The sequence below is a fragment of the Molossus molossus genome, unplaced genomic scaffold, assembly GCF_014108415.1.
Source record: "Molossus molossus isolate mMolMol1 unplaced genomic scaffold, mMolMol1.p scaffold_m16_p_1, whole genome shotgun sequence".
Lineage (NCBI taxonomy): Eukaryota > Metazoa > Chordata > Mammalia > Chiroptera > Molossidae > Molossus > Molossus molossus.
The window spans coordinates 67,939,768-67,966,269 of record NW_023425344.1 but is presented as its reverse complement, the minus strand read 5'-3'; the positions used below and the strand labels follow the sequence as shown (position 1 = coordinate 67,966,269).

Genomic DNA, 26,502 nt, shown 5'->3' with positions numbered 1-26,502 from the left:
AAATGGTGATCTTGCCAAATGTTTTGCATTCTGATTTGTAAATTTTGAGGAAAAATTTATTTTCTCAATTCTATTCGGAAGAATTGTCCTTGGCCATTTTTCCTTAAAATTGCGTTTAAAATCAGTGTTTAACAATTGATTTTTAGAGTTAATTGATTTAATACATTTGAAATCAGTGCTTTAGTTGTTTCAGAATTTATACCTTTATCAAGATTATGTTACAAACCTTCAGGCGTGAGTACTTTTATGAAAGGGGAAAGGGAAACATGCTAATTAACTATCAAAATTGATTAGTCTCATTTTATTTTCAAATTATATTGTTCTTCTTGGTTATTGGGCATGGATTGCTGCCCTGTTGATTGCCACTGCTTGAGGGAGAGAAGGTGTGAAGGAAGAAGGGATTTATTGATTTTGATGGTCTCTGTCTCTGTTACAGAGATTTAGCACACACACCAAAAAAGCATTAGCCAAAACACATGAACAGCTGTGTTCAGAACCCTACATCATCTAAATCATCTCCCAGAAGTACTTCTAAATTCCAAGAAAGTCAAGCATAGTGATTATTGAATGTTCACTAAAGGACCCTTGTTACTTTTCATTATAATTTGTCACATGTTAGAGTTAAGGATCTGTTCTAGGCAAGGAAGTATTTAGTATAGTGCCCATTTTATAACACATGGAGGCGATTTTCCTAAAATAAAGTCATTACAGATTTTTAGTTGCAGCCTTTTTGCATCCTGTTGGTCATAACTAGTGCTTTTTGACACTGAATCCTTGATTAGGAAACTAATTTAATTCTAATATTTTATTAATTTGTTTTAAGTACTTTCAAGGAATATTTTAGTCATATGTGTAAGCAAGCTCCTTGTATCAGTTTGGCTTAAAGTGATCACTTCCTATAATAGCTCTGGCTCCAGATGGTTTCTTCCCGAGACACCTGGACCTATCTCAGGTGAAGTTGCCTCTGTCTTTTCAGCTCTGCAACCTAAATCTACCAGCCCATCCACATTAGTTGATAATATAGCGAGTCACCCCATACCCTTCACTTGGGAAGAATTGGCACAAATTTTAATGTTTGTTACAAACATTAAAATCTTTGGCAACATAAACATTAGAACAGCTAGGTGATATTGAAATCGGAAACCAAAGTCATGAAAGAATGAAAAATAGTATCTCATACTTTGTGCCATCTTCCAACTAAAATGTTAAGACCTTTTCAACTTCTAGGACGGGTGTGTGTGTGTGTGTGTGTGTGCGTGTGACTCACACAATAGTTTTCTAATAATACTTTGGTAACTGCTAGTGTAATATTACCCATTGAAGCAAACTTTCCCCTTTTCATTAATGATGCTTAAGAAAGTTTAAAAATAAGCCAAGAGAAAGGGAAAACAAAAGTTAACTAGTTACTTCCCCAAAGATGATATCATAAGATTAACAATAGGGGTAGAAGAAAAAATAGTAGACTTTCTAGTTAATTTTATCTAATACTTTCCATTCCTACTCTTACTTCTTTATTGATGCACAGGTCACTTAGTCACGTATTGAGGGGAATGGCTGCTTCAAACTGGATGTGAGAGCCGGATTCAGCAGCACATACATATACAGTTGGCACAGAGATTAGCCGGGCCTCTGCCTAAGGGTGACACAAATTTGTGAAGCATTAAAAAATAAACACCTAATTTTATATGAGTGCATAATCAAAAAAGTTCAAAGGCTACTCCAGTAGACACTGAGGGGCAGAGAGACTCATTCTTTGTCTTGAGGTCATTTGCCAGAAGAAAAACCTGTTAAAGGAAGGGAAAATATTTTATTGTGATAAATAGTTTACATTTTCTGAATCGAATACTTTTATATTAAGTTGCATATTGCTTCTGTGTTGTTTGAGACACTTAAGCTATTTTTATGATTTCTTTTATGTGTTTTCATATTCTCGACACTCGTAATAATACTTCAGAGTAGTGCAGAGGCCAAAGAGCATGAGTGCTGTTTCCTGCCAGGCTCTCCATTGCTAGGGCATCCTTTTTGGAGTGACTCACACCTTAACGGGACTGTGTTTTCTGTTTGTTTTTATTTATTTTTTATTAATTTGTTTTTGTTACAGATGTTTCCCCTTTTTCTCCATTGACACCCTCCTCCCCATCCTCCCCTGCCCCATCCCCAGCTTTGTTGTCCATGTCCATTGTTCATGCACACATGCATATAAGTTCTGTGGTTTATCTCCCCCTCGCAACCCCCCTTCTCGGAGGCTTTAGTCAGTCTGTACCCCACCTCTATGTCTCTGGGTCAGTTTTGTTCATCAGTTTGTTTAGTTCATTTTATTTCACAAATAAGTGAGATCATATGATGTGTGTCTTTCTCTGCTTGGCTTGTTTCGCTTAGCATAATACTTTCGAGGTCCTTCCATGTCATTTCAAAGGATAAGAGCTCTTTCTTTCTTACAGCCGCACAGTATTCCATTGTGTATATGTACCACAGCTTTTTTATCCATTCATCCACTGATGGACCCTGGGCTGTTTCCAGATCTTAGCTATTGTACATAGTGCTACTACGAACATGGGAGTACATATATTCTTTCTGATTGGTGTTTCAGGCTTCTTAGGGTATATTCCTAGAAGTGGGATCACTGGGTCAAATGGAAGTTAAAATTTTAATTTTTTGAGGTAACACCATAGTGTTTTCCACAGTGGCTGCACCAGTCTGCATTCCCATCAACAGTGTACTAGAGTCCCCTTTTCTCCACACCCTCGCCAACACTTGTTGTTTGATGATTTGTTGATGGCGGCCATTCTGACAGGTGTGAGGTGATAGCTCATTGTTGTTTTAATTTGCATCTCTCTGATGATTAGTGATGTTGAGCATTTCTTCATATGTCTCTTAGCCATTTGTATGTCCTTTTGGAGAGGTGTCTATTTAGATCATCTACCCATTTTTTAATTGGGTTCTTTGTCTTTCTTTTGTTGAGTTGTATGAGTATTCTATGTATTTTGGAAATTAACCCCTTATCTGATGCATCATTGGCGATTATGGTCTCCCATATAGTAGGTTGTCTTTCCGTTTTGATGGTTGTTTCTTTTGCTGTGCAGAAGCTTTTTAGTTTGATGTAGTCCCATGTGTTCATTTTTTCCTTTGTTTCTCTTGCCTTAGGTGTTTTATCAGTGAAAATTCTGCTGTGTATGATGTCTGAAATTTTGTTGCCTGCATTTTCTTCTAGAATATTTATGAATTTACGAGTTACATTTAAGTCTTTTATCCATTTTGAGTTTATTTTCATGTATGGTGTAAGTTGGTGGTTAACAGGACTATCTTGAGGGCTGTTTCTTACCTTCATCATCATGTTAATTAGTTGTAATTAGCTTTATTGAGATAACTGAGTATGTAATCATTTAAGAGTTTATGTGTAATCTATGAATAATTGGGTTGGGGTTGTAGAATAAGGTAGTAGAAAGCTTTCTATTGAAAGTACCATGTGAATTCTTTTTACCTGAAGCTAATTTTGAAACAAAACTCCCTTGAAGGTCTCCCATGAAGAAGTAATTGACTTCGGTTAGGTCCAAGGTAGAGTGTGTTTTACGAACCTTCCTGCGTCATGAGTTTAGCTCTAATGTGTCAAAACGAAATTTGCGACAAGTAGGACAGAGTTTTAGTAAAAATCGACATACAACATTAACGAAATTTATAGTAATTCAAAATTTCTTTTCTTTTAGTTCACAGGAAGATGAAAGACCTCTGTCACCTTTCTGTTTGAGGTATTTATCTGATTTTTGTTGGTCTGTTACAGGGAATGGAGGAGGGTTAAGGCTTCTTTGGGTTTCTTTGCCCATTTTAATTCTTTACAATAGAATATTCTACGCTCAGGCCAGACTAAGCTTATTGGAACCCCTCACCATATTGTTCATGCTCTGATTTTCCGCTCTTTGGCTTAACAAATCTTAAAACAAATTTTAATGTAGTTGAAAACACTAAAATTTAAGGTTTATTTTAAATTCAGAAATGGTAAAGTAGCCATTTTAATTTTTAAAAACTGCCTAATAAATGGCTCTAACCTGAATTTTAAAAATCTTTCTTCTGTACACATATAGAGGCTGGGTGGGGGTGAGCACAGGACTTACTTGCTGAAGAAGCCTTAGCTTATGTTCAATCATCTTCTGTGTAGTAGTGGCGTGAGAAACTAAATATTCAGTAAGTTCATGGAGTTCAGGATTATTTTCTAATGCTTATAATGCTAAAATGGCAACTATTAAAGCAGGTAAATTTACAGAATGTTAAAATGGATCACTTCTCTCCAGACTAAAATGTTTGCTATATTGATGCAATTTTTAGTGAACCATTCAGGTTGGGTGTAACCTCGAGTCAAGTTTTTCTTTCCTCACTACCTACCTACTTCAGAAGCTTAGAAGATGTATTTGAAAATAATATAACCATATTAATTAAGTTAAAATTGCTAAAGTTTTTAAAAAATCTTTTCTCAATTTTGAAATCTATTTTATTAAAAATAAATGTCAGGATATGTGATACATAGTTTGTGTATTTATTTTTGATTCTGATTCATGGCAATCATTAGATTTAGCTGTTAATTTGACCACCAGTAGTTCAGAAATGTTACAGGACTTCAGGCTTAGCCAAGTAACTACTTTTCAGTTGTGCTCTGGCCTTTAGCGCCTGGAAGCGCATTGCATAATCACTTTGTGGCAAGAGAAGGGACATTTGAGGTTTCTGCCCCAGACAACATGGTGGTCCATTTGATTCATCCTAGTTTCCTGCCAAACAAATCAGCATATTCTGGTTCATAGACTGTCTCAACTGTGCAATTACTGTAAACACATGAGCTGTTGTTGAGCACAAGGTGACTGGTATTCATTGTGTAAATATACACAGTAATCTCAAACATGATTATCATATTTTAACGGAAATTACGTTTTACATAGTACAGAAGATTGCAACACAGAAGAATCTTGCCAACTAATGAGAACTACTGGTTCTCTGAATGTCTTATTTTTATTACTCTGGATAACATCAATACATGTTCTCCATAGTCTTAAATTTTCTTTTTTTTAACCTCTATTATAAAAAACAGAGGGCAGAAATGGGTTTATAAGTCATCAATCTTCGAGGACACATAATTGTGTTTTGTAGTGTGATAATAATTGGAATTACCTAGACTAATAATGCAGTCTTGAAAAAGAAAATTAATGCAATTAATATGTTGCTGAACTCTTAATAAAAGCTGTTTTACCTTTCAGTGTTAAGAGTCATAATAACTAAAATATGATAAAAGTTAGAAAAAAGAATGAATACGTCCACAAACTCGTATGCACTGTGGAGGTAAAGCTGAAAAAGAGGAAGTTACGTGCAGGCATTCTTTTCCCACGAGGGAGGTGGAAGCTTCGTGGGGCTGATCCATAAATGCAAAAAGCATAATCATTTGGCCTGAAATTAAAATCTTACATACTTATTTTTCTGAAAAACATTATTCGATGGTCTTAGAAATTATGTTAGAATTAGGTTGGTACACACTAATTTACCTTTTACGTATTTTGCACTTGACATGAAGCAGGGAGAACGTATTTGTTCAACATGAAGCTTTTTATTTTTTTAAATTATTTCCATGGCTGGTTTGAGATTGACTTTTCTAACATAAAGAATTCAAGTAGAAGAAGGAAAACATGATTGTTAATTATGATTAAGTTCTTCTAGATTTTTGATAGAAACCTCTCCACTGATGATTTAATTTCTAAGTTGTGCACTTTCTTTTGCACCACCTCTAGGAAGAGCAAATGAATGCTTAAATATTTTAAATATGTTTCAATACATTTGTGTAGTTTTCTTGTCTCCCATTCCTTTCCCTCCCACTTTATTATTGACTTAAGATTCCTTTGCTGCCCTGGCCGGTTTGGCGCAGCAGTTAGAGCGTCGGCCTGCAGACCAGAGTCCCGGGTTCGGTTCCTGCTGAGGGCACATAGCTCAGTTGCAGTTTGTCCCCGGCCCAGATTGGGGTCATGTGGGTGGCAACCACTCGATGTGTCTTTCTCACATCGATTTTTCTCTCTCTCTCTTCCTCCTTCTCTTCCTTTCCCTCTATCTGAAGATTAATGTAAGTAAATAAATAAATAAATAAATAAATAAATAAATAAATAAAGGGATGGATGGATGGATGGATGGATGGATGGATGGATGGATGGGTGATTCCTTTGCTGCAATATTCCAGATGGGGGATTACTTCAAGACTCATTGATTTCATATTGATTTGGTAACATGAGGAAAAACTAAATTGGCTCTTTTAAATCCAAAATAATATTTACTGTGCCTTTTTGAAAAGTAAAAAGTCATTGGTAGTTACAAAATGATGTCTCTCCTGACTAGGAATAATGAATGTTGCATGTAATGTTTTGGCAGTGTTGATTGGTCAGGTTTTTGGGGAGGGGAGGAGTGAGAGGAAAGGCCCAGTCAAGAGATGAGACGTGAGCTGAGATGGGTACTCACCAGAAGTATATGCAGCCACAAGCAGCCAGACAGAAGGGTTGGGGTTGGGGAGGCTAGGGTATTCAGTTTGGTGGTTTATTCAGAAAGGTCCAGCATGAGAAAGAACAGCAGAACTCAGTGGCTGCAAGTCTGGGAGTATGCAGTCCTCAGAGAGACCAGATCAAAACAGAAGATAAGAGCAAAGCAGGGCTCCAGTTTCAGAGAAAAGAGAATAGATAATCCATAAAGGAGCTCTTCCACAGAGATCAGATAGGCATCCAGCTATTGGAGTGGAGACAAGGTTCTTTCTTGATAACAATAAGACAGAGTCTGTGTTTGGGGCAGAACAACGATTTTCAACCTTTTGCATCCCATGGCACACATAAGCTAATTACTAAAATTCTGCAGCACACCAAAAAATATATTTTTTGTAGATCTGACAAATAAAATAGATATAAGTTTGATTCATTCACACCGGACAGCTATTGTTGTGTTGGCTGTTGTCATGTTTTTATTTGACAATCTAAGGGGAAAAAGGCCAGTTTCCCTGACTAAATAGTCAGGTATTGCCTGTTTTAAAAATTCCTGTGGGACACCGGGTGAAAATCACTGGGGTCAAGGAGAGAGATGGAGAGCATGCAGTGTGCTCATGGAGGTTCCAGACCTTCCTGTGGCCAGGGGAAGGGGGCGAAATGCAGGACAGGGAACCAGAGAGGCCATTCAATGGTTACCTTGCCCCATTTTTCACCTTGTAGAATTCCAGTCGCTGTGATTGCAGTTCTCTTTTAACGGCCATGGCTTAACCACTTGTTAGTCTCCTATACATTTAAATTGCCTTTAGTCTTTTCTGTAGTGAGGTAGGGCTGTTGTAAATAGACATGCACTCATATATCCTCATTCTAGATTAAATATCTTCTGTGATAAGAGCTCTGTATTCTCTAACTTCAGTACTTCTTCAGCCTAACCTCACACACCACAGAACCATTTGTTCTTTTTTCAAAGGAAAGAAGTAGTCGCTACAAATCTACACCTGCGGTTGTCCCATGTGGCAAGTTTATTGCAACTACAGTAGTTCAAACAGTAGCCGTCATTGTTCCCCAGATGCTCATTAGAGATTACCCACCCTGTTGAGGTTATTAAGGAAATGAAAGGGAAGGGCAGGTTATGCCAAATCCTTAGTGAGATTGCCACAAAATAAACATGAACAGGCAAACTTAAGGTGAAGAACATTCTTGGCTAGGATGTCCATATGCTGGCCTCTCTCATACTCTAGGCTGAAATCCCAGAAAAGCAGCCCCTGCCTCAATTGCTCAGATTGACATCCAAGCAACTTCTGCTGCAGGTTCTTCTGTGCCATGTTCAGCCTGTTATTGTCTGACTTCTTTTGCCTGGCATGCAGTCAGATCTAGCTGGGATCTGTTGCTACTTCTGCTTCTGTTTGAGTCTACAGTGTAAACAAGCCTGGGTTTTGATTCCTGTAGTTATTTTCACTGGGACTAGGGTTCTTAATCTCCACTTTCTATTTCTCCTCATCTCTGCACACTCCCGCCTTACCTGTACTACCTTCACGTTTCTTATGGCCAGGGTCAGATCCTGTCCTTATCCCATCAGACTTCGACCATTGGATTCCTTCTTCTTTTCAATTTCTGGCTTATACATATTGCCTGTATACCTACAACCTGTCTTTCCTGTGCTTTATCAAAATCCTAAATAGGTGTGTCAGGGGCTCCATGCCTATAACCAGGCTGGTTCATTGGGTTCTAACCAGCTCACCTGGCCTTTGACTGGTGCCTCCTTGCTTACCTAACACCTATCTTCTAGCAATTTCCCTGATCTTCCTGTTTTCCCTTTCTCATTTTGTTTTCCATTGAAACCCTGAAATTGACCATTTTTATCAAATTCAGCCAAGTTTTAATACAGTGCAAATTGAAGCCAAATTACTGTTTTAGCAGATTTGGAATGATTTAGGGTCAGTTTCAGTATTTCATGTTTTCCAATTTTTCTGATTAGGAACATCAAATCAATGTATTTCTAAATTGACATACAAACTTATTCTTTAGGATTTTGTTAATCTTTATTCCTAGAACCTAGCAAACATCAATTTTATGAAAGTTTTTAATTGTAGAATTTCTGTTGAAGAAAAAATTGACCCTTGAATAAATTCAGGTTAAAATATTATCTGACATTTGATGAAATCTAGAAATTATATCTACCATTTCTATTTTGATATGTGGAAAAATTCTTGCTAGATTATTTTTTGGGAGTTTTTGGGGTATTTTCTTTCCAAATAACTTGTGCTAGAATTTGTAGGTTTATAATTTTTTTTGTCATACTTTATTAAATTGTAATTGTTTTGTTTTCTTAAGCATACTATATATTTTATAAATTATCATTTTGAGGTTATTATTAGATGGGATAGTTTGGAGAAATATAACATATCAGACATTGTATTTGTTTATAAGCCTATTTCAAGCTCCTCACTGACAAGTGAAACAAACAGGCCATTTATTTATCTACTTGATTTTCCTCCCCAAGATGATAAAGTCAGCTAGATATTTGGGTATCTTTAGAAACAAATAACTATATATTTAAAATATTTGATTTCCTTGTCCTTTTAGACTGAAACAGTGTTTCTACCCTGAGACACATCACCACTGCCTGTGGAGTTATTTTGTTTTGTATTATTTATTGGTGAAAAATATAAATAACATATTTTGCCATTTTAATCATTTTTAATTTTGATAAAATATACATAATATAAAATTTATTCTCTTAACCATTTTAAGTGCATTTTCACTACCAATGCACAAGAGTTCAGTTTCTCCATATCTTTGTCAACACTTGTTATTTTTAATTTTTTTTTTTAATGGCAGCATCTTTGTGTTATAAGTATGAGGAGCTCTTTAAAGGTGTCCAGGGATCTCGCTGGCTAATAGTGTCTTGAGGTGGGGGTGTCTGTATTTTCAAAGATTGTCAAAGGACTATCTTTTCAACAAATAGTGCTGGGAAAACTGGATATCCACATGCAAAGGCGTGAAGCTGGACCCTTACCTAACACCATATACAAAAAATTAACTCAAAATGCATCAAAGACCTAAAGGTAAGCGTTACAACTCTTAGAAGAAAACAGCAGGCAAAAGTTACGTGCTATTGGATTTGCCAGTGATTTCTTAGATATGACACCAAAGGTGCAGGAAACAAAAGAAAAAATTAGACAAATTGGACTTCATGAAAATTTTAAAATTTTGTGTATCAAAAAAAGACATTATCCCTGGACATTGTGGCTCAGTGGATTGAGAGGTCTCGGTTCGATTCCCGGTTAGGGCACATGCGGGCTTGATCCTCAGTAGGGGGTGTGCAGGAGACAGCCAATTGATGTATCTCTCTCACTTCGATGTTTCTATCTCTTTCTCCTTTCCTCTCTCTCTAAAAAATACATTTAAAAAAAAAAAAAAGCATTATCAACAGAGTAATAAGGCAATGAACAGAATGGGGGAAATATTTGCAAATCATATATCTGATAATGGATTAATATCCAGACTATATAGAGAACTCATAAAACTAAAAAATACAAAAACCAAACAATCCTATTTAAAAAAAAAAAATGAATGAAAAACTTTGATACACTTTTCTCTGAAGAAGATATGCAAATTGCCAATAAACCCATGAGAAGGTGTTCAACATTATTAATCATCAGGAAAATGCAAATCAAAACTACAGTGACATTCACACTCATTAGGATATCAAAAAGACAAGTGGTGGCAAAGATGAAGAGAAATGGAACAATTGTGCATTACTGATTGAAATGCAGAATGGCACAGCTACTAGAGAAAATAGTAGGGCAGTTTCTCAAAAAATTAAAAATAGGCCCTGGCCATTTTGGCTCAGCGGTTGGAGCGTTGGCCTGGGAACCAGAGAGTCCCGGGTTTGGTTCCCGCTAGGGGCACGTACCCAAAAAAAAAAAAAAAAAAAGTAGAATTACTGTATAATCCAGCAATTCCACTTCTAGGTATATACTCAAAAGAATTGAAAGCAAGGTCCCAAAGAGGTATTTGTATACCCATGTTCATAGCAACATTATTCACAATAGCCGAAAGATGGAAGCAACCCAAGTGTCTACCAACAGATGAATGGATAAACAAAATACAGTATATATTTACAATGGAATATTATTGAGCCTTTAAAAAGGGAAGAAACTTCTGACACAAAAACAATATGCATGACCCTTGAGGACATTTATACTAAGTGAAATAAGCTGATTACAAAAAAGACAAATACTGTGATTCCATGTATATGAGGTACCTAATGTAGTCAAATTAATAGAGACATAAACTAGAATGGTGGTTGCCAGAGGCTGGGGGGAAAGGAGAATTAGGAGATATTGTTTAATGGGTACAGAGTTTCAGTTTTACAAGATGAAAAGAGTTCTAGAAATGGATGGTGGTGATGGTTGCACAACAATGTGAACATACTTAATACCACTGAATTATACACTTAAAAATAGTTAAGATGGTAAACTTTATATTATATGTATTTTACCAGCATAAAAAATTTTTGAGGGGAAAAAGTGTCATGGTTGATTTTTATGCATACCCTAGCTGAAAACCACTGGACCAGACCAATAATATAATTATTTTATAGTAAAGAATGTTTATAAACTTTACTATTGTGCATCATACAACTCTTGACAGATTCAATATTGAGTTTTTGACATCTAAGAATCACTGATCATATGTTTTGCATAGTAAGAGAAAAGTGTGGATTCTGGGTTTACTTCTATCAATGCTTGAGTTCAGATATTAAGCCTATGTTTAGGCTATACTGACAAAGATAAATTATAAAAATTTAATATTTTTTAGGCTTCTCCTTATGTCTTCCCTCAGCATGAAAAAGCAAAGGAAAAATTTTACTTGTAGAAAGTGACATCTTTATAGCCATTCTGTCTATATTTCTGGCTGCTTTATTCTTCAGTCTCCTTGCCTCTTCAGAGACTTCTGATTATAAGAACTTCAGATTTTAATAAAATGTAAACCTCCAGGTTAAAAAAGTAGCAGTCTATCTTTGCCTGATATAATACTCCCAGCTTCCCATTTAAATTCTAATGATGATGTAAAAGACAAAAACCAGAGGCAGCTTTATAACAAAAAATAAGAAATCAATATGTCAAAGGTCATATCATCAATGAGATGGACTGAGAAACATATTTTTGCCTTACAGACTTCAGGTTTCACCCTCTAAACAATACAGTTACCACAAAGAGAGCAGGAAAAGGAAAAAAAAAAAAAACTGACTTGAATTCTTTCCAGCTTCTACTGCACTGACCAGAAAAGCAAGTGATATTCCCCTAACTGAGCCGAAACTTATTTTCTGAACCATCCAGAGCTGAGTTGCATATTCTTTTCACCTCTCTGCTCCCATCAGTTTCTTTATTTCACTATTTATTTAGAGACTCGAATGTTCCACATACAAAGCAACAGAGAGGAAAGGGTATCCCATTGGCATGGTCAGTCACCTAACAGAAGCATTTGAGAAAGGGATAAAGGCAGGAATGTTATTGAGTTGAATGCATGCTTTCCAGAGTACACTGCATAAAGATTTGTTTGTGATTCTCCAGTTTGGTCATAAAGTTGGACCAATAGCAAAAAGTATGTATTTTAGATTGTTCTAGGGCAGACTCATATACTGGCCCTTAAAGTCTAAATCCAAAAGGGGGCATCTGCCCACAGCCAAGGGACAATTAAATAAACCAAGAAGAATCTATTTATCCATGTCGTTGGCAGTAGCTCTCCTAGATTGACTGTTTGTTCCCCCTTAAGAACCACTAAACACAAAGATCTATTTGGGATCTACGAAGAGAAATTAGAAACTAAGGGAAAGGATGTCTTGAAGACTCTGCGTAAAAAAAATTTCAAAGAATTGCTTTTTATATGGTTCAGATGAACCATTGAGAAGTAATGTTGCTAATCTTCTCCAAAAATGCTCAAGGATATAACCAACCTCTTTGAAACATAAAAGGAACCTGTAAGAAGAGAATAAATTTAGAATTAAAAGGCTAGAGACACAGAAGAGCTGAAATAAGGAGAGAAAAGGGAGTCTAGAAATGCATTAGCAGAGATTTTTAAAACTATGTGGGAAGCAGTCAAGATCAGAAATTATTAAAAAATCGATTAAGTACATGATGAGAGAGAAACTTGAGAAGCTCATTTCAGAATGAAGAGGAAATGGATAAAGAAAAGACTATGAGAGAAATAATGCTAGATATGAAGGTCAGAGGTTAGGAAGCCAACCAGAAAATTATAAGGAAGAAAAGATACTAATAGAAATAGAAGTAGATATCAAACTTAATGTACACCAGCTAACTTAAAGGTGAATTTAATTTTAATTAAGAAATATAAACCTAATTATAACCATTGGTGAAAGGACAAAGAAAGTAACAAAATTCTAAATTTCTGGTCTTACATCTGGAAAGCAGGAGAATAGAATCAGGAGTAAAGAGTTTTTGGGGGGAGGGGTGTTTGTTTTGGAGGGCTAGTTGTTTTGGGGGGTTTTTTTTGGTACGTGCCCCTGGCAGGAACCGAACCCAGGAGTCTCTGGTCTGCAAGCCAATGCTCCAACCGCTGAGCAAACCGGCCAGGGCATGTTGTTTTTTCTTTATTGATTTTTAGAGAGAGAGGAAGGGAAAGAGATAGAAACATCAATGAGAGAGGACATTAATTGGCTGTCTCCTGCATGGCCTCAACTGGGGATCCGGCCCACAACCCGGGATTGTGCCCTGAGCAGGAATTGAACTGGCGACCTCTTGATGCATGGGTCGACGCTCAACCACTGAGCCACACTGGCCAGGCTGGAGGGTTAGTTTTAATAATTATAGATGTATGGGTATGAGAGGCAACCAGCACTAGAATTGTGCATAGGACTCCTATATTTTAAATCTTCTCAGACACTAAGAGCCAAGACAGAAATCAGAGGAAAAGGAAGCTCCCAAATTAGAAAACATAAAGCAAAAACTAGAACAAATGATGTCAGTTATAACAATAAATGTAAATGGATTAAATTATTTACTATAAGCTAATAATACTTTTTTTAAAGTGACTGCTTGAACTATACAGGGTGGGGGAAAAGTAAGTTTACAGTTGTGAGTATGTAAAACAATTTATTCTTATATTATTTATTATTGTATTATTGTCCATAAGAACAATTGTAAACCTACTTTTGCCACACCTTGTATTTTGCTCAAAAGAGCCTTACCTAAAACAAAATGGCACACAAAGGTTAATAATCAAAATATAGATTTTTAAAAATGTTTTTATTGGTTTTTTAGAGAGATAGGAAGGGTGAGGGAGAGGGAGAGAGAACATTGATTAGCTGTCTCCTGCTTGCCCCCAACTGGGGATCGGGCCCACAGCCCAGGATTGTGCCCTGATGGAATCAAACCAGCGACCTCCTGGTACATGGGATAATGCTCAACCAACTGAGCCACACCAGCTGGGCTAAAATACATAATATATATCTGGGCATGCTCTCTCTCTGGGGAGCATGCCCACACCTTTCTTCCCTCTCAGATGTTCATCTCCTACAATGCTAAGCGTCCCCACAAGACTTGCAACCAGGGGAGCAATGGGCAGCAGCAACTCGTCCTTGGCTAATGCCCTGAACCTGTCTCTAAGGCCCTTTTTCTCCAACTTTCCAATGAGTCGAAGCAGCCCCACCTAGACTCTATCCTGCTGCTTCTTCTGTCCAAGCCCTTCCTTGTTTCACTGTCCCCAGTTTTAACGAAGGTACTCTAATGTAAATAAATTAAATAAATAAATACATAAATAGGATTTATATCCAATAACTGTAAATTAAAAAAAAAGAGAGAGATGACAATATCAATACAAGAACTGGAGTTCAAGGCCAAATTTGTTAAAACAGGACAAACCTAGACTTACTTTATTAGGTAAAATCTATATAAAAGACATAAAAAAGGTTGTAAATAAGTATATATAAAATAAGTCTGTAAATAAGTATGTATAAAATAGCATAGATAAAATAAATCAGACAAATATAAGACTTTTAAGTTAACAAGGATGAACAGGCAAACAGTTGAAATATAGAATTTATACATACAAATATATGTTAATAACAAACAAAATTTACAAAATAACGCTGAGAATTTGATATAATTAATAAGATTTCAAATAAATGAGTATTATGTACCCTAAACTTTGCACCCTTCTATTAAGGCTCAAGCATTCCTGCTACTAAAGTATTCTGCTATCTCTAAACAATCTTTTTTTGTTTTAGTACGTGCCCCTAGCAGGGACCGAACCTGGGACTCTCTGGTTTACAGGCCGACGCCCCAACCACTGAGCCAAGCTGGCTAGGGATCTCTAAACATTCTTGAAAAGCAGATATATTAACATTAATTTTTTCTGACCACAGTGTAATTCAAAACAAAAAAAATTCTAATCAATGAAAACTCTTCTAAATGGAAGAAAAATTCAAACAGGAAATAAAAACTTTAGCCCTGGCTGGTTTAGGTCAGCGGTTAGAGTGTCGGCCCGCAGATTAATAAGTCACAGGTTCAATTCCGGTCAAGGCCTGTACCTCGGTTGCGATTCATCCCTGGCCCTGGTTGGGTCGTGCGGAAGGCAGCCACTCGATGTGTCCCTTTCACGTCGATGTTTCTTTCTCTCTCTCTCTCTCTCTCTCTTCCTCTCTATCCCTCCCACTCTATCTGAACAAAAATGAAAAAATGTCCTTGGGTGAGGATAAAAAAAAAACTTTTAAGGAAAAGGTAAAAAGTATAGATCAAAATTTGTGGATTGAAATCTAAGCTCTTTTTTAGAGATAACTTCACCTTCTTAAGAAGATTGAAAATAAATGAGCCACACATTCAGAATAAGAAGTTATAAAAAGGAAGAAAAACAACGTCTTGGAAACAAAAAAAAAGGATTTAATAATAATAAAACAAAACAGAAAAGGAGCAGACTGATGTTTGAATTCATCATAATTTATGGTTATTTGGGAATAAAAATGCAAATTATAAAATAGAAGACCCTCTGGCAAATAAGAAAAAAAATGGAACAATATTAAAACTAATAATCATATTTGAAGTTTGCTGTAAGGGATACAGCATTTTTTAAAAGATTACAGATGCCCTGGCCGGTTTGGCTCAGCGGTTAGAGGGTCGGCCTGCAGTCCAGAGAGACCCGGGTTCGGTTGCCGCTAAGGGCACATACTTTTGTTGCAGTTTGTCCCCAGCCCTGGTTGGGTTGTGCGGGTGGCAGCCCCTTGATGTGTCCCTTTCACGTCGATGTTTCTCTCTCTCTCTCTCTTCCTCTCCCTCCCTCCCACTTTATCTGAACAAAAAACGAAAAAATATCTTCGGGTGAGGATAAAAAAAAAAAAGATGAGAGAATACTTTATGCAATTTTATACTAATAAACATGAAAATCTAGATGACATAGTTTTCTGGAATGTATAAATCTTGCAAAGAAGAAATTCTATTAAACTCCAAAATGTGCTTTTAGTAATCTTTTCTAATTCAAAGAAAATAACTAGATGTATAGTCATAGATTTATGTGAAAAATAGCACCGTTTGAGAATTAGGGTTATGTCCTTATTCAGGACGCACTCTGCAGCCAGATCACGTGAGATAGAATCAGAGCTCTGTAAATGAGATGCTGAACCTCTCTGAACCTCAGTTCCTTCATCTGGAAATGGGTTATTTATATATATAAAATATTTTGTTTTCTTAAGACCTTAGTCTAACAACTAAAAAAACTGATTAAGCCCTGGCCAGTTTGGCTCAGCGGTTGGAGCATCAGCCTGCGGTCCAGAGAAACCCGGGTTTGGTTCCCGCTAAGGGCACGTACCTTGGTTGCAGTTTGTCCCCAGCCCTGGTTGGGTCGTGCGGGTGGCAGCCACTCGATGTGTCCCTTTCACATTGATGTTTTTCTCTCTCTTTCTTCCTCTCTCTCCCTCCCACTCTATCTGAACAAAAAAATGGGAAAATTCCTTGGGTGCAGAAAAATATAAATTTTAAAAAAGAAGAAGAAACTGATTTCTTGGAAGTGGGTAGGGCGGGAAGAGATTAAGCAAAGAATGTATTTGCATATATGCATAACCAGTGGACAAGACAATAGTGTGGTGAAGGCCTGAGTGGGGGGCAGGAGCAGGGTGGAGGGGGTCAATGGGGGAAAAACGGCATCTGTAATACTCTCAACAATAAAAATAGTTTTAAAAAATAATAAAGAATAAACATGCAAAATATGTAAAACTGTACTACAGCAAGAAAGAAGCTATACAAAGCTGAGTATTTTGACATTTAAGGGGCTCTATTGTTAGAAAATATTTAATAGAATATCAAGATATAGGACTGAGGAATAGGTTTTTTCTTCCAATCAGTCCTAAGATTTAAAGAAATAGGAGGAGGGAGCTTTGATAAAGTATGACTGAACATCGACCCATGCACCAGAAGATTGCCAGTTTGGTTCCCGGTCGGGGCACATGCCCAGTGGGGAACATGTGGGAGGCAGCCAGTCGAGGTTCTCATTCATCAATGTTTACCCATATAGTATGCTTTCAATTTATGTTCTAGTAGTATATGCATAGTATGTAACTTTAAACCAAAATGTAAGGCTTTTTTATCCAAGCTACATTATCCGTAAAAGGGTGATGCCGTTTTTGTCGGTCTAAATGCCTATAAATACTCCATTAAATTTCTGCATATGATGATCATAACTAAAAACTAAAGCCAAGTAAATAAATATTGAGGATTGAATATATTTGTTTTAATGTGTGGCACTCTGAAGAATGCACAGAAGTCATGGAGAAAGTTTAATTTAGAAATCCGTTGTATAATTACAAGGAAATGCTTTTACAATTTTTTATAATGTTTATGTTGCATATCAACATTAGGCATTTTTAAATGATACTAAAAATACTGTATTATGTCAAATAGACAAATTAATAGTTTTATGGCATTTTGATGATTAATTATATGATCTTTATCCTGAGGCTTAGTTAAACAAACATCACATAATTGTCTTTTAAATTCTTACTTAAAAAATCAAGTAAGCCCTGGCCAGTGTGGCTCAGTTGGTTGGAGCATAGTCCTGTGCACCAAAGGGTCACAGATTCAATTCCCAGCCAGGGCACATACCCAGGTTGCAGGTTCCATCCTTGGTCAGTGTGTTTGCAGCAGTCAATCAATAGATGTTTCTCTCTCACATCAGTGTTTCTCTCTCTCCCTCTCCCCCCTCCCTCCTTCCCTGTCTCCCCCGTCTTTCTTCCCCTCTCTCTCTCTCTCAAAGCAATGAAAACCATGTCCTTGAGTGAAGATTGAAAACAAAAACAAAACAAAGAAAATAAATAAATTTTTAAAATAAATAAAACTTAAAAATTGAGCAAATGTAAATATTATTTTGTATATAAAAGAATAATTCTGTTAGACATAATGGTTCCTCTTAAAACGTATTTTATCATAGATAGGATTTTATACACTATAGAAAAGAGAACATACAGAAAAAGAGCACATGCTTTTTCAAGATGTCTAATTTCAGTAGATTTGAAACTTCTTTCTTTTTATATGTAAATTTCTTTATTTCAAATCAAAAGATCTCATTTTAAAGACTGACTTGTCAACAGGCATCTGTGCATTTTATCACATGCAAATTATATATCCTAATACTGCTGAGCATAATCAGCTTACAAAAATACAGTTTGGGTTTTGCTAACAGAGATAAAGCCTAAATATATTTAAATATATCATAAAATATATTCAGAGTAGGCTTACAATCTATTTTAAATAACCATAGCAATAGAAAATTCCATTGCGTCATCATTTACAGTAGGCTTGGGTTATGAAATTGACCATAATGCTGGAATCTGCACACAAGCTTATTTCTTTCCATTTAAAATATTTGCTTTATCAGCATTGGGAATTGAACTGTTCCATATTCAAGTATTTCATATTGCATAAGTAAGACATTTTCTTAGCAAATGAGTCAAAGGCTCTGAACAAAATTCATTCTCAGCTGTTTGCAGAGGATAAAGAACACACTACATGTAGATGAAGAAAATCTCTATCTTTCACTTTAGCTAATTTCCTTATCACCTTTTTGTCAATGCCTCTGAATTACCTCCAGGAGCCAGTTGTAGCTGCGGAAGCAGTCCCTATGCCTGACGTTAAATATTCTGAGGAATCGTATCAGTGAATTGTTAAGCACGTCCCGCAGGAACGAGGGAGGTGGAAGGGTACCTGGCCAAAGCCACTTTGGTTCTAATAAACTACAACTGTGACTGACACTGTGTCATAAAACTAAATACTCAATTATGACCTTTTGTAATGATTTAAACTGTCGGCCAATAAACTTTTAGAGCTCAAAGAAAACCTCAGAGATCACTAGCCAAGCCTTTCATTTTCTGTATGAAGAAACCAATCCAATGCAGCCAAGCTATGATTTCAGCTAATGAATTACAGAACTAAGACCAAAACTTCTCTTTTCTGATTCCCAATGGAAAATGTTCTCAGAATACTTTCTTTAGAGAAATTCTATTAGAAAAAATATGAAAGTATGGGCACATTAAGTATGCAAAAATTCCAAAACTTATTAAAGAAATAATTGAATATAAATTTGTCATAAATTTGACCTAAGATCAATATGCTAGTAAAAATAAACATGATTTAATTATTTGATTTCATTATTCATTTATTCATTTATTTTGCATTCTGAGAAAGACTTTTTAAGAGTTATTTAGATGATTCAGGTAGTTTTTTTTACGTTATGAAGGGAGTTTTATGTGGTGCTTTTATTCACTCAGGTGAGCATAAATTTCCCAAACCATACCTTCATTACTTAGATTAGAATGTTTTAAAATAGCCATTGTGGTGCTTAAGGAATTGAAACCTTGAAGAATTTTTAGTTGCAGGCATTTAGAGCCCTGCTAATCGGTGTCTTCCACAAATCGACAGAATCAGAATCACTGGGGAGTGTGTTAGAAATGCAGAACCTCAGCTTTCCTTTCCCTAGACCTGGACCTGCTGAACCTGAGACTGTATGAATGATTCTGGTGCACATTGGAGTTTGAGAAGCACTTACTTAGAGAGTTGGTCATCTCAGAACCAGGTCCTGTTGGTTGTCATTTCTTGTCTCTTTCTTTCTGCCTTTCTTTTTTCATCCCCAACCTCACCCCCACCCCCTAAAAGGGAGCATAAAAATATCAGTGTGTGCTCTAATAAGCAAAAAGACATTCACGTCAAAAGTGTGTAGCAGGAAGGAGAGATCTCTCTTCATTCTGAGATGGCTTGGGGGACTCACTGGCTAATTGTGCTTATACGTCTTTGGAATGTTTTTAGCATCTAGCAGGTCTACATTCTTTTTCCTCTTCTGGTTTCCCCCAGTCATTATTCACATTGGTCCCTGCCCCCAAAAGCAAGTTGTATAACTGCCTTGAGAGTGGAGTGGAGGAGTTAATTATACAGTGTTGAATTTACAGAGGGTGAGCCACAAAGCATCAAAAGCAGGGACTGTCTGTTCCAGTTAAGGACAGACCAGCAAAGGATTTGTTGCTGGTTATATAACCTGGGTGCCACAGTGAATAACAGGCATTGTGAGGCAGAGGAGAAATGGTTGTGATGAAAAGCAAAGTAAGATACCTAAGTGCAGGGCTCCATGTACAAGGATGACTCTGGTGAGTTTTTCTTCTAGTGAGGGAGTGATTAAAAGACTAGTGTAGTGATTAAGAGCTCAGACTCTGAGCTAAAATGCTCATGGTTCAAATCCTAACTCATTTAATTCTTGGCTCATGACTGTAGGCAAGTTACTTTACCTCTCTAACCTCTTCATCCGAAAATAGGGAAAAGAAAACAATAGAACCTACCTCATGGGGTTATTGTAAAAAGTAAATGAGAAAATCTTTGTTAAAATACTCAGTACAGCATCTGAATCATAGTAAATACTCGGTAAGTGTTAAGGTGTATTTATCTGTATGTTTGTTCATTAATTCATTTGTTAATTGAGATTCTTCTCATCAGTTTTCCTTATGCACAACAGCATTATTTTAGGTGGGTTTTCTGGGATTTGATTATGGTCTATGGCAATGATAAAGAGCTGCAGCTTTAACAAAGGGAATTCTCTGGAGCTAGAGAGAGTGTCTGTTGATCACGTCTGAGATAATGAGTACTATGCTGGGTATTGTGGTGGTGGTGGTGGTGGTGGTGGTAGGGAGTCTAATGGAAGAAAATGAGAAATATCACAGTCCCCTGAGGCACTGAGGTTCTGAGTTACAGGAGGTGGGATACACACATACATGCAAGAAAAACCCAACAGGTGATTCCAAAGCAACATGTTCATATGTTGAAAATTATACCATGAAAATCAGGATGTTCAGAGGAATTGAAAGGCAACCATCAAGATTGGTCATTAACTTTAGGCGTCTTCTCCAAAGAAGGAAGAAAAGGAGAGAACAGATCTATTAGGCAAAATTATAGTTTGACATGCACTAAAGATTTTTTCATCTCTTTTTTTAAGCATAGATACTCTTGAGTCTTGATTTAGAAGTTGTCCACACCCTAAAGGGCAGAATGTGAATGTGGTGATATTGAAACCGTTAAAATAGCTGCCAGCCTCACCCCCTCACTGTGGTTATATGAACATAGAATGCCGGCAACGGGGCGAAGTCATGAAGGGTGCTCATCAAATCGTGTTCTGTAATTTCACCATTCCACTCTCCATTGACTACTTTTTAACACTTTCAAAGGAATTCAGGCTTTAGAGAAAATGGGAAGGTAGAGGGAGTTTAGAAATGTTCAATGAAAGAGCTGTGAATCGGTGTTGAGATAAAACATGAAGCTTGATGTATTTCCTGTCTTGAGGGATCTAGGAAGGAAAGTGGCTTAGAAAAGTGGTTTAGCAGTAGTCGTGTAGAAAACGATGCTAGGTCCTTGTCCTCTGTTCTCTATGGTCCTTGCTGCTCTCTGCAGGTCCAGAGCAGCTTTAGAAAGATGCTTCTGTCTGCAGGGCTGGAAGGGGTGGGCAAGGAGGGGCCAGACTGGGGCTGGGGAGAGCAGGGAATGGGGAGAGTTGGTAGCAGGAAGGCGATCAGCAGTAATTACATCAACGTTTGGGGAAAAATAAGAAGACCATGGCAGGAGGGCGAGAGGTAGAGAGAGTTTTCAAAGGTCACTTGTAAAATTGTCTTGTCATGGACATCTTTAAAATGGATTTTTTTAAAAACAACACTCTTCAGGGATAAATACCCAGGGCTTTCCCTAATTCTAGAAACAAGTGAAAATCAGCATCCCTGCGTCTAATCTGTTTTCTTCCTCTTTGCTTCTTTCCCCAGTGCCCGTGTATCCCAAGTCGGCAGCGCTTCGGCAACAGGAGAGTAAGTTACTTGAACTGGGTTCTCCCCCCTCTCCTTACCCACTTACTAAAGAGGAAGAAAAAGCACTTCTGATGTTGGATACTATTGGAAGAGTAATACAATAAGCAAGCAAATGATTTTGAAAACGACACAGAGGAGAGCCCTAAGTAAAAAGTGTTCTCGTTTGAGCTTCAGTGTCGGTGTGTAACTAGAGACAGCTCTACCCTTTCAACACATGAGATTTGTATTTACTTCTGTCTAAATAATGTCGAGTCAATATTTGCAAAGCAATCTGCGTGCTTTGGGAGGTACCTTGCAATGGAGAATGCCATTAAAGGTTAAGGTATTAACCGTGCCTTTGCTTCTTCCTTTGTTAATTTTAGTCAGCCTACCTGTATCGCCTGCCTGCCATATGCCGAGTGCAGTGTAGCGATGCGATGTCAAACAAGCCTGGGCTCAGCCTTCAGTCTAATAGGGACGTGGAAAAGGAAGCATATTAGTTATGGCCTCACATCTTTTTTTCCGCAGGGCAGCAGCAGTGCCTGGTAATTCTGTCCATCCCATGTCTTTTTCCTCCTAAGGCTACCAGTTGCACTTTGACTGAAATCTGAACTGCAGTCATCTGCCCTCGCCTACCTGTCCAGCCACACTGTTCCTTATGCTGCAAGCATATGACCGTCTGCTTCTGAAAGAGGTCCAGCATAGAGCTGCCTCAGGGCCCTTGCACTAGCTGTTCCTCAGCCTGGCCACACACTTTCTTACCATTCACCTCTTTGTTCAAGTGCCGTCGTATTCAAGAAGTCATCCCCAACCCTGTCTGTTTTGTAGAAAATGTATCACTATCTGAAATGTCATGATCTGTTTGTTATCTGTCGCACCTCATAGGGATGTATATACTCTGTCATTTTCATGGCTGTATTCCTAACACCTAGAAAAATGTCTGGTGTAGACGAATCACTAAATGTTTGTAAGTAGTCCCTTGCCCAAAGACTTCCCATTGTACCCACCTCTCTTTCTTTTTTTGCGGGGACATGGGTGGGCCTTCCATCAGCGGGGATCAGTTAGAGGAAGAGAGGAAGATATAATGTGGTAAGGAGGAAGAGAGAAGAATTAGAAGTATTGATTGGTATGAATTTGGATTTAATAGGATACATTTAGATTTTTTTTTTCCTTTTTGGTTAGGTAAGGAAGCTATCAAATTAAAGGGCAGGATTGACCTCTCTTACCTTTGTGAATTTTAAAGAGATTCTAGAATTATACTAAGATTGACATGTTCTTGCCTGTTTGTTTTCTAATAACCTTTTATTCTTGTGTGTCTTCTATAGTTTGGAAAAGGTGTGGGGTTGGTCTATATGCATATATTAATGTACACATTCCTATGTACTGGTCATCTTGAATCATTGGGATGTGGAGTTCTAAACATAAAAGTTCTAATGCCCAAGTTAGACTATACTTGCTCATTGTCTTCAAATAGTTTAAATGAAATTATTACGAGTCTCATATAAAACTATACTTGGAAAATCTAAAGTTCCTAAATTTTTCAAAATTCATTTTATTAGAATGAATATATTTTTCAATCTGAATCTTTAAAAACGTATTTAATTTAAGCAGCTTTATTGAGATATAATTGATATCCATAACTACACACATTTAATGTGCACAGTTTGATGAATTTGGATAGGATTCTTTTTTCAGGTGTTTGGAGGAATATACGTTTAGAATTTTTAATGTCAGCTTATTTAGAAAGAATGGGATGATGAAAAGTTTAGACACATTGAAAGATTATGTAGGTTTAAAAATGATACCTTATCTTATCATTCGCTCTTTTCAGCCCCTGTGCCTCACTGTTTTTCTCAGATTGAAAAAAAAATCTGTTTTTCTGTCTTCAGTGATACATATTGGGGTGTTTGTATGAATACAACTTCAATTATATGCATCACAATTTAATTGAATAGGTTCAGAAAAATGTTGCCATTCTCTTATGAGTAGTAATTGTCATGGTGAGGTATTCATTTTTAATACCTTTACTCCCTACATAATTTTGTCTTAAAGGAATTTTAAATAGATAATAGGCATCATAAAGTTATTTGTGCCAGTTTGCTTTGTAAATCACGCTCTCCTCCTCTGCAGAACTGGTATGAAATCTTAAAGAGCTCACCTTGGCAAGAATAGGTCCATTATTATTCTATGAGGAAAAAATGTTTCCTCATTCTGCCTTATATTAAATGACCCTTGTTTCCTGAATGCCTCTGCTGCTAGACCTGCTGTGAGCATTTCAGTGAGCCTGGACTCACAAAAAGGAGTGACGCAGTTATCAAATTAGTGGAATTTGTTCAGTTTAGTGTAGTTTGTAATGCACAATGCCAGTGTTCCTGAGATGAATGCTTCACACCCTGTCTTCACTCTGGACGTTGTAGTAGCTCTTCCCTTAGAACACCAATGTGTTCATAGTTATGGGCACCTACTTTCCACAGTGATCATTGATAAACCTGATTGTTTGAATCCCTCTTTTTGTTTTTGTTTTTAAACTAGACTCTTAGAAAGAACCATCCGGTCGGCTGTAGAACAGCATCTTTTTGATGTGAATAGCTCTGGAGGCCAAAGCTCAGAGGACTCAGAATCTGGATCCCCAGCTCCCTCCACTGCATCGGCCAGACAGCGCCGCCGCCAGTCCAAAGAGCAGGATGAAGTTCCACGTGGCAGGGACGTGTGAGTTGGTGTTGCTGATTCTTGTTTGTGTTTTCTCTTCTTCTGTTAAAAATATACAGCTGAAAGGAAATAATTTATGTAAGAGTATTTAAAATAATGCTTTGTTCTTAGTTAACATTCAATGAATATTTTATTATTACTAAACACACACACACACACACACACACACACACACCCCTGACTCCCATTTCAGTATTTAGGTTAAAACTTTTTAAAGTTTTCATTTTGACCGTTCTAAACTTAGCTAACATTTGGAAATTCAGAGGTGGTTGAAGAAGCATTTCAGTTTTGTCTCAATGTTTCATGTTGTAGGAAGCCACCTCTGCTGTAATACATTCCATGGCTTCCTCCTGAATATCTTATTTCTAGGGGTCCTGAAAAATTGTAGCAGTGATTTGCTCTGTGCCTCTCCAAAGGTGGTTTTCTCTTCTGAGACGTTCAGTTGGCTGTTAGACTAGCTTATGAACCAGCAGATTTTTCTACTATATTGACCTAATTAAATACTAGAATATCTCTCTAATAGTCTGACCATTGATTGTGGTTTAGTATTAGAAAGGTTGAGCTTAAGTCTAATTCAAAGTGGAAGTACTTGAGTTTTTTTATTATAATGACTAATTTTAGGGCCTTCTCACAGCATGAATTTCAAGAAGAGTATTACAGGAAACTTTATTCTCCATTAAAAGGTTTGCCCTGGCCCATGTGGCTCAGTTGGTTGAGTGTGGTCCTGTGCACCAAAAGATCACCAGAATGATCCCCAGTCAGGGCACATGCCTAGGTTGCAGGTTTGATCCCCAATTGGGGTGCATACAGGAGGCAACCAACTGATATTTCTCTGTCTCTCTCCCTTCCTCTCTCTCTCTAAAAATCAATAAAAATATATATTTTTAAAAAGGTTTGATCAATACAAATGAACAATTATTGAATAATCAATATGATTTAAGTTGTCACATAAAATATATATATATATAATAGACTATATACATATGTTTTCCCCAAAGTTTTAATATTTTTATGTACTGTAGCATTTAGGCTCTATAAAGTTATTGTTTTGAACTTATTATTAAATGTCAAAGACAAAACTAGACCCTAGTTCCCATCTTTCTTTCTTACCTTGACTCATAATCTCCATCAAAATCTTTACTTAAAAAAAAAAAAAGAAACACTTCTTTTTGCTTAAAGAAAGACACAGAGCATAAGTAGTACAAGTAAACTCCATACTGAGCATCATTTTCAGGCTATGTTAACAAATGTAATTTTAGAAGTAAAACAGTGTCAGTGGATAGTATAACCCACTGACTTTTCAAATGACATAAACTGTACCCTTTTTTTTTTTCATTTTTACTAAGTAATAATTGACATAGCAATGTACAACTTTAAGGCATAAAGCATGATGGTTTGATTTGCATACACTGTGATATAATAACAGTAGTTTTAGCTAACCAGCACTTTTTTAAAAAACATTCGTCTTAGAGTTGGTGGAAAGGAGGGTGTGCTATAATATTCCCTTTAGAAAATGAAATTATGATACAGGAAACATTTACATTTAAAATTAGCTACTGACTAAGCTTTATAGGAAGTGTTTAGGAGTATGATTAGTTTGTGAACCTCTTATCTTGTGTTATACAGCAAGGACAGATTATTCATTTAACACTGTTCTTATCCCCTGCCTCATTTTTTGCCAAACAGTTTGCAGCTGCACTTTGCATTTTTAAAATATCCTTAGTGTGTCACGACATCATGCTTTCCACCCGCCCTCTTGTTTGGCTGGAAGTGGTAGTGAGGCCGGAGAAACGCCCGGTGGCGGTGGTGGGTGCCTGGCAGCCGACGGGAGGACGCAGTGGGTAAGGTCAGAAACAAACAGGAGCTAGGCAAGGAGAGCATAGGAGACACACGGTAACCTCCCCTGCAGATTGTACATGTCGTTTCCAGTCCAGGGATGCTTCTAGGATGAGTTACCTGGGTTATATTTTACTGTCAACA

At 37.0% G+C, this 26,502-nt stretch overlaps 1 protein-coding gene across 3 annotated transcripts in view; it reads left to right on the top strand.

Annotated features, from left to right (window-relative positions):
• FAM13A (family with sequence similarity 13 member A) overlaps nucleotides 1-26,502 on the top strand; it is a 300,626-nt gene that overhangs the window by 216,957 nt on the left and 57,167 nt on the right. For 2 of the 3 annotated variants that reach the window (XM_036255845.1, XM_036255828.1), the window contains 3 exons: nucleotides 3,705-3,746; nucleotides 21,793-21,834; nucleotides 24,346-24,522. In XM_036255845.1, coding sequence (XP_036111738.1) covers nucleotides 3,705-3,746; nucleotides 21,793-21,834; nucleotides 24,346-24,522 — 261 coding nt within the window. The remainder of the gene's footprint in view (nucleotides 1-3,704; nucleotides 3,747-21,792; nucleotides 21,835-24,345; nucleotides 24,523-26,502) is intronic. The other variant, XM_036255837.1, reaches the window with a different exon arrangement.